The 14268-nt window shown below is 44.7% G+C and overlaps 1 protein-coding gene and 1 long non-coding RNA gene across 5 annotated transcripts; one reads left to right on the top strand and one right to left on the bottom strand.

The window, feature by feature from the left end:
• Positions 1–124: 124 nt before the first annotated feature.
• On the top strand, positions 125–4018 carry LOC136382081 (uncharacterized). The gene is made up of 2 exons (XR_010747188.1): positions 125–513; positions 3451–4018. It is a non-coding gene; the product is annotated as an uncharacterized lncRNA (long non-coding RNA).
• Positions 3751–11566, bottom strand: RPUSD3 (RNA pseudouridine synthase D3). 4 transcript variants are annotated; one of them, XM_066350970.1, is made up of 9 exons: positions 11442–11566; positions 10985–11124; positions 10017–10061; positions 9786–9885; positions 9006–9113; positions 8837–8925; positions 8495–8614; positions 5344–5483; positions 3751–4161 (listed from the first exon to the last, which is right to left on the bottom strand). In XM_066350970.1, exons 1-9 carry the CDS (start codon positions 11564–11566, stop codon positions 3970–3972), a joined length of 1059 nt encoding a protein of 352 aa, XP_066207067.1. In that variant the 3' UTR covers positions 3751–3969. The 4 variants fall into 4 exon arrangements, with proteins under 4 accessions (XP_066207067.1, XP_066207068.1, XP_066207069.1 ...); XM_066350971.1 differs by having other exon boundaries at positions 8495–8618; positions 8847–8925; XM_066350972.1 differs by lacking the exon at positions 10017–10061.
• Positions 11567–14268: the final 2702 nt, after the last annotated feature.

Genomic DNA, 14268 nt, shown 5'->3' with positions numbered 1-14268 from the left:
TTTTTTAGCGCACTCATCTTTTTAAGTTCATCACCCATCCACGGAGTGTGCAGTGGACTGTGCCGACCTGCATTACATCCCTGGTGTCTCCGTTAGAGATTTTGAGCTACAAGCTGCTGACGTGAAGGCCTCAGACATGTGGGTGAATAAGTTCAAGTCACTGAATGAAGATTTGGAAAGACTTGCACAACAGCAAGCAGAGTTGGTGAGCAAATACAAGTGGGGAGAAATGAAAAAACTTCAACCAGAGGACCAGCTGATTGTCAAAACTTGGAACACACTTCCTGTCACATACTACACACTGCAGCGTGTGAGTATTGCTGTACTGACAATGTTTGGCTCTATGTATGCCTGTGAGCAGTCTTTCTCACATCTAAAGAACATTAAGACCAACCTATGATCACGTTTAACGGATGGAAGTCTCAACACCTGCATGAAACTTGACCTCACCACGTATCAACCAGACTACAAAGCCATCAGCAAAACCATGCAGCACCAGAAGTCGCATTAATGGTAAGAAGTACTTTATTCATCACTGGTTAACAACAGCATAACAACGTTATAAAAAGAATTCAGACTTATTGTACTTTAAAAGTGTTGGTCTTACATAAAATGCACACATTTACTTGTATTTAGTGTTAAACATATTGTATGGCTCTCACGGAATTACATTTTAAAATATGTGGTGTTCATGGCTCTCTCAGCCAAAAAGGTTCCCAAACCCTGACCTAGAACCTACTAATATAACTTTATTTGGTAAAAAGGTCTTTGTAGATGTAATATCTTATAAAGATCTTCAGATGAGATCATCATGGATTATCCATCTGGGCCCTAAATCCAATAAGACCTTATAAGACCATGATGGTGAACCTATGATGCGTGTCAGCACTGACACGCGTAGCCATTTTTGATGACACGCGGCCCCAGAGATGTATGGGGCCGCATGCCAAGAAGGACGTTTCATCCTTGGATCCTGCATGGCCAGGTGCAGTAGTCGAGGATAAATCATAAATCATTTGCTGTAGTGTAGACACTCTGTGCTGGAGATCTGTAGGTCAAAACAACAGAACTCCGGCACAGAGCGTCTAGTTCTGGGACTTCCGGTTAGGCCGTTAGGGGATCTTTGACCTCACTTCCAACCAGCGGAGCAGGGAGTAGCAGAATGCCATGAGGGACGCATCTCTGGAGGCCCTGTGATCGCCATTACCAGCAACCACATAACCACAGCAACCATCATCCAATCTACTGTTCTGGGGTGTCGTGGATTTCTAATTGATCATTATTACTGAGATAAGTGAGGGAGAGGCTGGGAAAGACGAGGGCCTATGCTACGGGTGCCATTTCCTGCCATTAGAAATAGCGCAGCCATCTTAATTTACAGAAGATGCAACTTGCAGAATTTCAAGACAGCATCTGGGCTCAGGTGTTTGTCGACTTGAGGTCAAAGCCTGAGAATCTGGAAAGGTGCCGCTTGGAGAATCAAGAGGAGTGCCACTACGAACAGGAAATTTGGAGGGCCTGGAACCGATTACCAGACACTTTTAGCACCTGAAAAATATAGCAATGGCTTTACTCACAATTTTTCCCTCTATGTACTTTAGTGAGACCTTATTCTCAGCGTTAAGTAATATCAAAACCAACAAAAGAAACAGATTGACAGATGAAGTTAGTAGCATTTGCTTGGGCTTATACAAAATACCAACCTTCAATTGAAGATTTAGCCAATGAAATTCAGCAACAAAAAAAAGCCACTAATAGGCAGGTTAGTTAAAGAATTCCCCCTCCTCCTCATTTATCTTAGTTCACGGCACCCCCACACAAGTTAAATAATATCAAGACCAACAAAAGAAACTGACTGACAGATGAGCAAAGAAGTCACTAAGCAGGTAAGTTAAATAATTAGTTTTTGGTTTATTAAAGTTATATATTGCAATTATACATTTTTGTTATTTAAACTATAAATATTGCGAAATTATGTTTTTTTCTCGAAGTGATACACCACCCGAGTTATACTCGGATTTTTGGCAAATTTTGACACACCAAGCTCAAAAGATTGCCCATCACTGTTATAAGAGCTAGAAGAGCCTGACTTGTGGTGGTGCAGTGGATAAAGTGTCGACCTGGAACACCAAGGTCGCCGGTTTGAAACTTTGGGCTTGCCTGGTCAAGGCACATATGGAAGTTGATGCTTCCTCCTTCTCTCTCTCTCCTCTATAAAATGAATAAAAAAATAAAGAAAGAAATGAGAAGGAAAAAGCCAGAAGAGAAGGCACAAACTCGAGAAGGCCATGTGAAGATGGAGGCAGAGATTGTTGTGATGTAGCCAAGGTATGCTTGGAGCCACCAAGAGGCCAGAAAGGATTCTTTCGTAGAACCTTCAGAGAGAGCACAGTCATGTCAATAACCTTGACATCAGACTCCTGGCCTCCAGAACCTTGAGAGAATCAGTTACTGTTTTTTTAAGTCATTTGGATTGTGGTAACTTGCCATGGCAGCCCTAGAAAACTAATACATTGGGAAAATGAAGATACATGTACTCTGATCCAGAAATTCTTGCATGACAACCAGGAAATGCTTACAAGCAGGTTGACAGCAACATTGTGGTAACAGCTGAATGAACTGTCCATTAACAGAATGGATAAACTGGAATATTCAAGCACTGGAATTCAAATTCCATGCTATACAACAAAGAGGCATTGCTCAATATGGAGTGAGAGCAAATTGCAAAAGTATACAGCGTGATTCTATTTACAGAAATTTGGGAAATAAGCAAAATGAAATATATCTTTTAAGGATGCATACATATGTGGTAAAACTTAAAAAGACAAGCAAGGAAAGAATTCTTCCATGAGAATAGTTCCAACCTAGACTGAATCTTCTAGAGAACTTTTAAGGAAGATTGATGCTAGGGTCTCCTCCCCAGATTTAAACCAGGATCTTTGGGATATATAATCATGGGGATTTAAAAAAGCTTCCTGAGGGGCTATGTCTAGGGATTCTAATGTGGGTTAGGGCTGAGAACTACTACTCTACAAGAGACAATGTTTCTATTTCATGCCCTGAGTGATGATTATATAGGTGTCACCTTATAATTATTCTTTAAATCAGAGATGTTTTATCACTCTATATGTTGAATATATTTCACAATTTTTTAAAGTAAAAAAAGAACCCTCATCTTTGCTTACACAAGGTTCCCTAAAGTGGTCAAATTCATAGAGACAAAGGAAAATGGTGGTTACTGGGGGCAGGGAGGGAGAATGGGGACTTAGTGTGTAATGAGGACAGAGTTTCAGTTCCGCAAAATGAAGAGTTCTGGAGATGGGGACAGTAATGGTGGCAAAACACTGTGACTGTGCTAATGCCACTGAACTGTGCATTTAACAATGATTAAGGTGATAAATCTTGCTAGGTTATTTTACCACAATTTTAAAATCTAACATCTCTTCCCAGCTAGAACTGGAACAGAGGCCTGACCTGTGGTGGCACAGTGGATAAAGCATCAACCTGGAACGCTGTGGTTGATGGTTCGAAACCCTGGGCTTGCCTGGTCAAGGCACATATGGGAGTTGATGCTTCCTGCTCCTCCTCCTCCTCCTCTCCTCTCCTCTCTAAAATGAATTTTTTAAAAAAATCTTAAAAAAAAAATTGGAGCAGAAACATCCAAATAAAAAGCCACACTTTGAACGCAGCAGAAAGCATGGTTGGTCCATGATAAACATTTACTTTCTCAACAAATCCTCAGAATCATAATACACGTTAGGTACATTTATTATCTCAAGTCCAGAAAAGTGAAGTTATTCTTCTTAACATCACATAGACAGTGGCCTAGCCAGGATTCAATCTGTCTGGTTATAGAGCCCACAGCCTTAAACCATGACCTTACTGCATGTTGAGCACTCCTTCTCCTCAGGTCTGCAGTCCCCCCACACTCATCACTTTCCAGTAGGAACAGCAGGGATAGAGGGAGGACTACTGTTGGCAGAGCCCCAGGCGCTGTAGGGTCCTGGAGAAATAACTGGGCAAGGGTGCAAAAAGCTCTATGGGGGCATCCATGGGCCTGGTGCCTGGGAGTTGGAGACAATACAGGTGGAGATGTAAGGGCATCTGAGCAGCCTGGGAAGGTGTCAGGCAGAGGCGTCTGAGGAGGGCTTCATCCAGGACCTGGGGTAGGAGAGACATTTCAGCATTCAGCCAGGTCAGTTCCAACCAGCTCTAACCAAAATAGGAGTGAGGCAAGTACTTCCACTTTCCCTCCACACTCATAGTTAGTTATTCCCTTTCCTACACATTCATGCATACATACACACTATGGCAGACACTGGCTAGGGGTTCACCAAATCAGCTGCCTGGGCATATAGTTTAGAGGACATGTGATTGAGTGAGTTCTAGCCAATAGAATGGGAGTGTATGGTTGTATGCCACTTCTAGACCTGGCCCATAAAAATCTCCCACATGAAACTGCACTGTCCCCACTTATCTGCTGACAGGTAGCAATAGCCTGGGTTCTTTTTTTTTTTGTATATATATATATATATATATATATTTTTTTTTTTTTTGTATTTTTTTCTGAAGCTGGAAATGGGGAGAGACAGTCAGACAGACTCCCGCATGCGCCCCACCGGGATCCACCCGGCACGCCCACCAGGGGCGATGCTCTGCCCCTCTGGGGCATCGCTCTGCGGCGATCAGAGTCACTCTAGCGCCTGGGGCAGAGGCCAAGGAGCCATCCCCAGCGCCCGGGGCCATCTTTGCTCCAATGGAGCCTTGGCTGCGGGAGGGGAAGAGAGAGACAGAGAGGAAGGAGGGGGGGGTGGAGAAGCAAATGGGCGCTTCTCCTATGTGCCCTGGCCGGGAATCGAACCCAGGTCCCCCGCACGCCAGGCCGACGCTCTACCACTGAGCCAACCGGCCAGGGCCATTAGCCTGGGTTCTTGAGTGACCGTTTGGAGCAAAGCCCACTTCTATCTCATCCCCATTAATTGCACTTAATATGGAAGGAAATTAATCTGTTAACACTCTGGAGGTTACTCTGTTAGAGCTGATAGTTACCCTAACACACATAACCTCTTTTACCCCTTATGTCAGAGACTCAAAGAATGGCAGACTTAGAGGGCCTTTAGTAATCAGCTAGTTCAACTCCCTTGTGGAACAGATGAGCAGAATGAAGCCCAAGAGAGGGGTGCCACTTGCTCAGGGCCATACAACAGGACAGGGCTACCAATAGCCTTGGAAGCCAAGGGACTGCCTCCTAGTCCCCAGGGACATAGGTAATGTCTGGAGATGCTGCCCACCCTCATCCCCCAGCCCATTCCCAGAAGACATAAGACAGGTGGGCTTAGATACCTGTCTTTGGGATTTGGTGCTCTCAGCTGGCAGTAGAAAGCGCTGGCCTAGGACAGTGCCCACGCGGGCAGAATACCTGTGGTCTCCGAGCACAGGGCAGAGCTGTAGTACCATGTGAACCTGAAGCTGACTGGGGAACACTGGGAGACAGAGGCAGGACAGATGGTGAGCAGCTGCTCTCTCTGTCCTACCCAGTACTGTCTCTCGCATTTCCTTTGGGAAAATACCACCACCCCATTCTCAGATAAGGTAGTTCAGTGAGTTCGATGCTACTGCCCTGGCCTCCAGAATAGGGCACATGACCAGGTCAGGATAGTCATAGCTGTCAATCCACCTGGCCTGTGGGACTCACCCATGAAGACAGGCAACCCTGAATTTATTTTTGAAGCTACTTCCTGATGACATCCTATTAGCCTCTGGACCAGCCAAATTTTGAGAGCCAATAAACTCCTTTTTTTTTGCTTATACCAATTTGAACTAGCTTTTGGGAAACTTATAACCAAAAATATATTGACAAATACAGAAATGTGGGCTATGTGCTAGACATGGTACAAAATGTTTCACATATATAAACTTATTTAATCTTCATGACAACAGTGTAAGGTGGGTCATACCATCATTTTGTAAGACCAAAGCTCAAAAAGAAGTGATTTGCCGCCTGACCAGGCAGTGGCACAGTGGATAGAGCGTTAGACTGGGACGTGGAGGACCCAGGTTCGAAATCCCGAGGTCACCAGCTTGAGCACAGGCTCACTAGGTCTGCTGTAGCCCCCGCAATCAATGAACAACTAAAGTGCCGCAACGAAGAATTGATGCTTCTCATCTCTCTCCCTTCCTGTCTATCTGTCCGTCTCTCAGTCTCTCTCTGTCTCTGTCACACACACACAAAAAAAGAAATTTGCCTACAACCATAAACTGAGATTTAAACCCAGGAGCTGTACTCTGCTTCCATGTCAGGTAATCTAAAAATTCTCTTGCTATAAACCACCTAGAAACACCGGGAAAATATAACAATCATCCTTTTAAATACACTGCTGGGCATACAGGAGTCAGGTACCCAACACCAAAACAGAAAAAGGAAAACAAACCCAGGACACAGAAGAACCCCATTTCAACTATTCTAGGGGTACTGCCAACCTTGATATCCAGGCGGTTTAGGTTTAAGTAGCTACCCTAGGAGCCAGGGATGAGGTATGGTTGCCCTAGTGAAACCTAGCGGGGCTGCATCTTCAGTGAAAGGATGGACCAGGAGAAAAAGCCAGCCACCAAGGCAGGCAGATGATTACCTTAGGATCTGATAAGAAGAATGAACAAGTTTTCCCCTGGTAATTCACAGCCATCAAGTTTGGGGCTATAATACTTCTTGAATATCTGAACTTCCAACCAAGACACTGATATTTAGGGAGGTCCTGAAGTAGTGATAGCCCTAAGGCACTGAACAGAAGCAAAGGCAGAACCTCTCCCTGAAGCCCCACTCTCAAGGAGGCAATAAAGGATCTCCGCAGATGAAGGTCCAGTTGAACCTGAATTGACAATATCGAATCACAGTGTTGGAGTCAGTGGGAAACACAACAGAATACACCTTCAAGAAGTTCAGAAAATGGAATTATAGAAATACAATTGTTTTAAATTATTAAAGAAAAAAACAAATAATATGGGTAATAAAGCATGCCATATTTTTTTTAAAGGCCATTTGTATTTGTAAAAGAACCAAATAGAACTTCTAGAAGTAAAAAATACAGTCAATAGATAAAATGGCAGATTAGATCCAACTAAAGAGAAAATTACTCAAGTGGCAAATAGATTTAAAGAAATTACTGGTCACAGTACATAGGAGAAGTAACCATCTGCTTCTCTACCCCTCCCCCTCTGTCTGTCTCTCTGTCTCTCTGTCTCTCCTTTCTCTCTCTCTCTCTCTTCCCTTTCCACAGTCATGGCCAGAATGTTTCGAGCAAAGTTGGCCCCAGGCACTGAGGATGGTTCCCTGGCCACGCCTCAGGCACTAAAATAACTGTTGCAGAGCATCACTTGGTAGGATACTTGCTGGGTGGATCCCGGTTGGGGTGCATGTGGGAGTCTGTCTCTGCCTCCCTGCCTCTCACTTAATAAAAAAAGAAAAAGAAAGAAAGAAATGCAGCAGATATAAAGAAATGAAAAAATATGAAAGAAAAGTTAATAGACAGCAAATACAACGAGAAGGTTAGATATGTCTATTAGGCATTGAAAAGAGAATAGAGAGAATGCAAGAGGCACAATATTGAAAAGAGGATTTTCCAGGACTGATGAAATATACTAATCTTCGGATTCAGGAAGAACAGTGAATCACAAGATGAATACTGTGGTACTTTGAGATACGAACAGACCAACATACGATTTATTTATTTATTTTTTTTACAGAGTCAGAGAGAGGGATAGATAGGGCAGACAGACAGGAACAGAGATGAGCAGCATCAATCACTAGTTTTTCGTTGAGCATTGCAACACCTTAGTTGTTCATTGATTGCTTTCTCATATGTGCCTTGACCATGGGGCTATAGCAGACTGAGTAATCCCTTGCTCAAGCCAGTGACCTTGGGTCCAAGCTGGTGAGCTTTGCTCAAACCAGATGAGCCCATGCTCAAGCTGGCAACCTCGGGGTCTCGAACATCCCAGTCTGACGATCTATCCAGTGCACCACCGCCTGGTCAGGCCCAGCATACAAATTTTTTTAAGATACGAGTCAGCGAAATTATGAGATACGAGTCGTGATTTGGAAAGCTGCCGCTAATTGGCGCACGGGTCCAGTATCGGCAGTTTGATATACAAGTTGACTGACTTACAAGCTCGGTTACAGAACTAAATTCGTATCTCAAGGTACCACTGTAAAACTAAACCCCTACATCTAGATTCATCATAGGGAAACTACAGAACAACAGCGACAAAGAGAAGACCCTGAGATCAATAACTAAGAAAAAGGAGATGAGCTACTTTAAAGGAATGACCATTAGACTGACAGTAGAAACGCTGCCTTCTCCAGCTGGGCCTGGTCACATACATGCTTGGGGTCCATCAAATGCTCCCCAGGCTGCTGCTAACACCACCACCTTCCTCCCACCCCTATCCCTCCCCAGCCAAATACAGTTCTAAAGTCTAGCTAGGGCTCTAGACTCACCTGTTAGTGGTTGTAGCTGGACCAGGGCACAGCCAGAGCCTGTGGCCACCACACGGAAATGGCTTAGGGTCCTCTTGACACCTTCCAGGATGTCCTTTCGGGACGGGGACTTCACTGGAACTACCTGTGGTATCAATCCCCGAGAATGAACAAGCTTCACGCACACCTGGGAGCTCTACTCAGACCCTTCCTGCTCCCAACAGACTGAGGGCAAACAGAGTAGGCAGTGGTCACTTGTCTGTTTTAGGAGACTGGGGAGCCAGCCATCCCAAGTTTATAACCTTTACTCCTCTGTAAGGGTAATATGTCCAGAGAGTTCCCTCCTATCCCCCCCCACCAGACCCTGACTCACGAGACCATCAATGTGTTCCAGTTTCAGAGCTGCTGGGATCTTCCCCTCAGAAGTAGCTGGGATCCCATCAGTGACAGCCCTGAGAAAGAGGTGGGAGGAGGTCACACAGTGGCTTGCCGGACCTCCCCACTGCCCCAGCAGCCTCCCAGCACCTCTCACCAGTAGGTGACTGTGGGTCTCTGGGATCTTCGCGAGTGGGCAAAGAACTTCTGGAGGCGGCTTGCTGTCTGGGGACAACTGGAGAGGAGTACAAGCCCAGAGGTGTCCCTGAAGGAAGGGGACAAATCACAAAAGTTAAAGTCCCTTGGGCTCACTCTCAAAAAAGAGAAACCCTGACCTGCTTAAGGCCAAACAGTAACACCAGACCATAACCTACCTCCTTCTAAGACAAAAGGCTTCCTCATGTTTGATAATAACATGACTCTCATTTTGCCCTGACCCTCAGGGAGCTCAGTGTCAAATGTCATAACAAAACCAAATGCTGAGTATCTACAATGTATTAGGAATTTTATACATATTAATTCTGAAATAATTAAATTCCCCACAAACAAGCCATGGAGTTAGTGGAATTGCAAAAATATTTCTTCTCAAGTACCATCACTAATTGATAGCAGTTAGAGGAAAGAATATCAGTGATCAACTCCCAATGCCTTCCACGAGTATGGGCTTGGAAAAGTGACTGCATACTGAGCATTTGTACTATTAGCTCCATCTTATAAGAAGGAAACTGAGGCTTAGTGAGATTTCATGCTTTGTCTAAGATGACAGTTTGTGTATGAGGATTTGAACCTAGATCTGTCTCCTCCCTCCTTTACCTTGTATTCTATCTCTATGATCCCAAACCACCCATAGAAATGTCTCAGCTTATTTCCAAGCAACTGTTTCCCAACCCTAAATGGCTGCCTGTCCTCCTACTTTCTTGTCACCCCCACCACTTACTTCTCAGATGCTTGGACAACATGGAGCTCCCGCTCCCCAAACCCCAGGGACTGGCTCAGCTCTGGCAGCACAGAGAACAACGTCAGCTCTCCTGGTTTTCCTGGGAAAAAGGAAGGAAAAATGTAACTTGCTTCCAGAGGCAACTTTATCCCACCATTCCCTTCTTTTCACTATTCCCTCCCTCAGAGCCATTAAATCCCATTTCAGTACATCTCATTCCCCGGCCCATACCTGTCACTTGAAGACCTTGCGGCTTGTTCAGCGTCACTAGTGGTCCTAAAACATTCATTACAGAAACATCCACAGCAAAAACAGCAATTAAGAGTTTACAAAGCACTTTCTCAACTCATCTTATCATGTGGGCCCACTAGACTCTCAGACATGAGTTGTCAACCACACTCTAAACCAGCGGTTCTCAACCTGTGGGTCGCGACCCACAGGTTGAGAACCAGTGCTCTAAACTGAACTTCCTGTCCCTCACATATGCTAACCTCGCTGCCACCTCAGGGCTTTGGCATGTGCTGTTTTCTCTGTCCCAGATTTTCACATGTCTGGCTCTTTCATGTCATCTTGGTTCAGATGTCACCACCAGAGAGACATAATTCTGCAACCTAATGTCTGCCCTGGTCCTACAGTTCTTCATAGTTGTAACACTTTTATTCATAGTACTGATCACTAGTAAGTACTTTATTTCCTGTTTAATCCATTTCTCCCAATAAAATGTTGGTTCCTTGAGAGCAGGAACCATATTTAGGTATCTTGTATAGCCATGACTAGCACAGTCATGGCTAGCACAGGTGCCTGGAACATAGCCTATGCTCAATAAATAGTTGAGAAAATTATTAAATTGCTGAATGAGGCTCTAATTGTTATTTTCCTAAAGCCACACAGCAAGGTGATTACAGAGCTTAGATCTGACCAAAGCTTGTGTTTTGTCCACCAGTAAGCAACTTGTTACAGCAATTCCCATTCTGAAGTGCCTATTGTGTTCAAGACTTTCTCATTTTCACCCTCACTCCACACTCCATCCCCATAATGCTGAGGTTCAGAGAGATTGTGTAGTTCACCCTGCTCATGCCTCTAAAGGAGGCTGACCAGAATTTGACCGCAAAGGCTTTAGTCCCATACAGTCCCCCAGAAGGTTCGGAGCGGCAGGCTCCCCTCCCACGTCTCTGTGCAGCTGTCTCTCTCACCCTCACCTTTCTGGTCCACAACAGATGCCCTCAATACATCAATCAGCTCCTCCCGACTAAGGTTCTCTAGCTGCAGAAGCCCTGGGAAGGGCTGATTTCCCAGGGATCCCAATCGTTTGCTGGAGTCTGGAGATTGCAGCTGACGCCTGGAAAAGATGGGGTAAGCAACAAAGGAAGGGAATCCTTCTTTTCCCGAAGTGCTGCCCATTTTTATCGCCACACCGCTTTCCAAATCCTACAAATGCCTCAGAAAGCCTGGGCTGAGCACTCCGAATATTTAAGTTTGGCTTTCCCCATTTTACAGAGGAGAAAACTGAGGCTCAGAGAGGACTAGAGACTATTGTGCCGTCACACAGCAGAACAGACATTACAACCCATATCTTCCTAACTCCAGATCCTGCACACACCTTCCACCAGCCCCACTCTCCTTCCCTCCCACACGAAGTGGGGGGGATGCAATCACCGGGCCTCCGTGCCAAAGCCTGCGACCGCGCGAGCTGCGCACAGGCCTGGTTCCCACCACCAGCCACTCCAGACACGGTCCAAAACACGGTAGCCACTCATCTCCGGTGCAACATCAGTACGCATGTGTCCAGAGGGCGGGCCCCATGCTCCCACAGCACGCTGACTGGTCAGATTAACTGTCAATTGGACTAGCAAGAAAGTGGGGCTTTAGAACCGTGAGAAGGCGGGACTTGGACTTCCGGCTGGGGGTGCCTGTGCGTTTGGTGCAACAGGCACAGAACAGAGAAGGAATTTCTTCGTGCCAAAGAAGTTGTCTTGGGACAAAACCGATTGGAAAGGTTAAGGTTTTTCTGAATACTGTTCCAATCTTAGGAGATTTCTGACTTCAAAGAGCCACTGTTATGCACAATATCGTAATATCGTAAGGTATCTTGGGGAGAAAGATGCATACCCTTTGGCCCAGTGAACTTGTTTGGAAGAACAGCCTGGTGCATAATCCAGAAGGAGAAAAAGGGCGGAGGCAGAAAAAGATTAACTAAATTATTATTTATCAAAGCAAAAATAAAACAAGTCTCAAAGTTGGAAACATAAATTGTCCTGTGATTAGCTCTATAGGAGAAATAAACCTAATACATCACACATTCAACTTTTTATTTTTTTAATTCTAAGCAGTGGTGAAATTCAGCCATTTCACATGGTTCAGTGAAACTGATACCTAGTTTTTTGTTGAGTTCAGCAAACCGGCTGTTAAAATTACACTTGTAATTAGGGTTCTCTCTAAGGTGGGCACCTACGCAGCCGCCCAATGTGGAAGTCACGACTTTACATTGCTTATTCTTTTTTAACATTCATCTGCACAACAGCATATCCTAAGTGCTGGGAGTAATGTTCATTTTGTCCATAGGTTAAAAAAAAATTGCAAGTGAGGACACCAAGAAGCAATACACAAATATCTTAACAGTTTTATTGTCTTTTTTTTTTGGTCAGGTATTATTTAATATTTTTTCATTAATATTTTAAAACTCATAATCTAATTTTGTGTGCCTCTTTTATTGTTCTTAAGTATTAAATGCATGAAATAATAAACTACCTTTCAGTATATCTTTTTTTATACTTAAAATGGTCATTAGGGCAGAAAACTGGTTGTTAAATTACTTGAATCCCACCACTGACTCTTTTTTTTTTTCTTTCTCAGAGACAGAGAGAAAGTCAGAGAGAGGGATAGACAGGGACAGACAGACAGGAACGGAGAGAGATGAGAAGCATCAATCATTAGTTTTTTGTTCCGGTTTGCAACACCTTAGTTGTTCATTGATTGCTTTCTCGTATGTGCCTTGACCATGGGCCTTCAGCAGACCGAGTAACCCCTTGCTGGAGCCAGCGACCTTGGGTCCAAGCTGGTGAGCTTTTGCTCAAACCAGGTGAGCCCACCTCAAGCTGGTGACCTTGGGGTCTCCGAACCTGGGTCCTCGGCATCCCAGTCTGAAGCTCTATCCACTACGCCACCGCTTGGTCAGGCCCACCACTGACTCTTAACTCTATTCCAGGCCCTGACATCTGTGAATTGAAAACACAGATCAGCAAGAACCAGGTACTACCCACAGGAAGTTCAACCAAGTGGATGCAGTTCAGATCAAAGCATGATAACACACCTTGCTAAAAACCCTGTATAGAGGGCATAAGGGAAGGAGCCTGACCAGGCAGTGGCACAGTGGAGAGAGCATAGGACTGGGATGCAGAGGACCCAGGTTCAAAACGCCAATGTTGCCAGCTTGAGCCTGGGGTCGCTGGATTGAGCATAAAATCATAGACATGACCCCTTGGTTGCTGGCTTGAGCCCAAAGGGTCGCTGGCTTGAAGACCAAGGTCACTCACTGGCTTGAATTCAAGGTTGCTGGCTTGAGCAAGGGGTCACTCATTCTGCTGTAGCCCTCCAGTCAAGGCACATATGAGAAAGCAATCAATTAACAACTTCGGTGCCACAACAAAGAATTGATGCTTCTCATCTCTCTCTCTTCCTGTCTGTCCTTCTCTCTGTCTCTCTCTCTCTCTGTCTTTGTCACACACAAAAAAGTTAAATTAAATTTTAAAAGAAGGGCATAAGGGAGATTTTTAACATGCTAGGAATGGTTACATACTGTATAAATTTGCTCAAATTTAATTGAACACATCCATACCATGCACCTATTAAGAAATGTATAGGTCTATATGTTCTGATATGACTCAATCTCCAGAAAATATTAGGTCAAAAAAGCAAGGTGGGCCTGACCTGTGGTGATGCAGTGGATAAAGCATCTACCTGGAAAGCTAGGTTGCTGGTTCAAAACCTGGTCTTTTTTTTTGTTTTTGTTTTTTTGTTTTTTTGTTTTACAGAGACAGAGAGAGAGTCAGAGAGAGGGATAGACAGGGACAGACAGACAGGAATGGAGAGAGATGAGAAGCATCAATCATTAGTTTTTTGTTGGGACACCTTAGTTGTTCATTGATTGCTTTCTCATATGTGCCTTGACCGCGGGCCTTCAGCAGACCGAAAAACTGCTTGCTCTCGCCAGAAACCTTGGGTTCAAGCTGGTGAGCTTTGCTCAAGCCAGATGAGCCCGCGCTCAAGCTGGAGAGTTCGGGGTCTCGAACCTGGGTCCTCCGCATTCCAGTCTGACGCTCTATCCACTGCGCCACCGCCTGGTCAGGCTCAAAACCTGGTCTTGCTGGATCAAGGCACATATGAGAAATGAGTTGATGCTTCCCACTCCTCCCCCATTCTCTCTCTCTCACTCTTCTCTCTAAAATTAATAAAAATTGGCCTAGCGTGCAGAGGACCTGGGTTC

The sequence above is a fragment of the Saccopteryx leptura genome, chromosome 10 (genome assembly GCF_036850995.1).
Source record: "Saccopteryx leptura isolate mSacLep1 chromosome 10, mSacLep1_pri_phased_curated, whole genome shotgun sequence".
In the NCBI taxonomy this organism is placed as follows: Eukaryota; Metazoa; Chordata; class Mammalia; order Chiroptera; family Emballonuridae; genus Saccopteryx; species Saccopteryx leptura.
The sequence above is the reverse complement of the archived record's forward strand: the minus strand, read 5'-3'. Positions and strand labels throughout refer to the sequence as shown.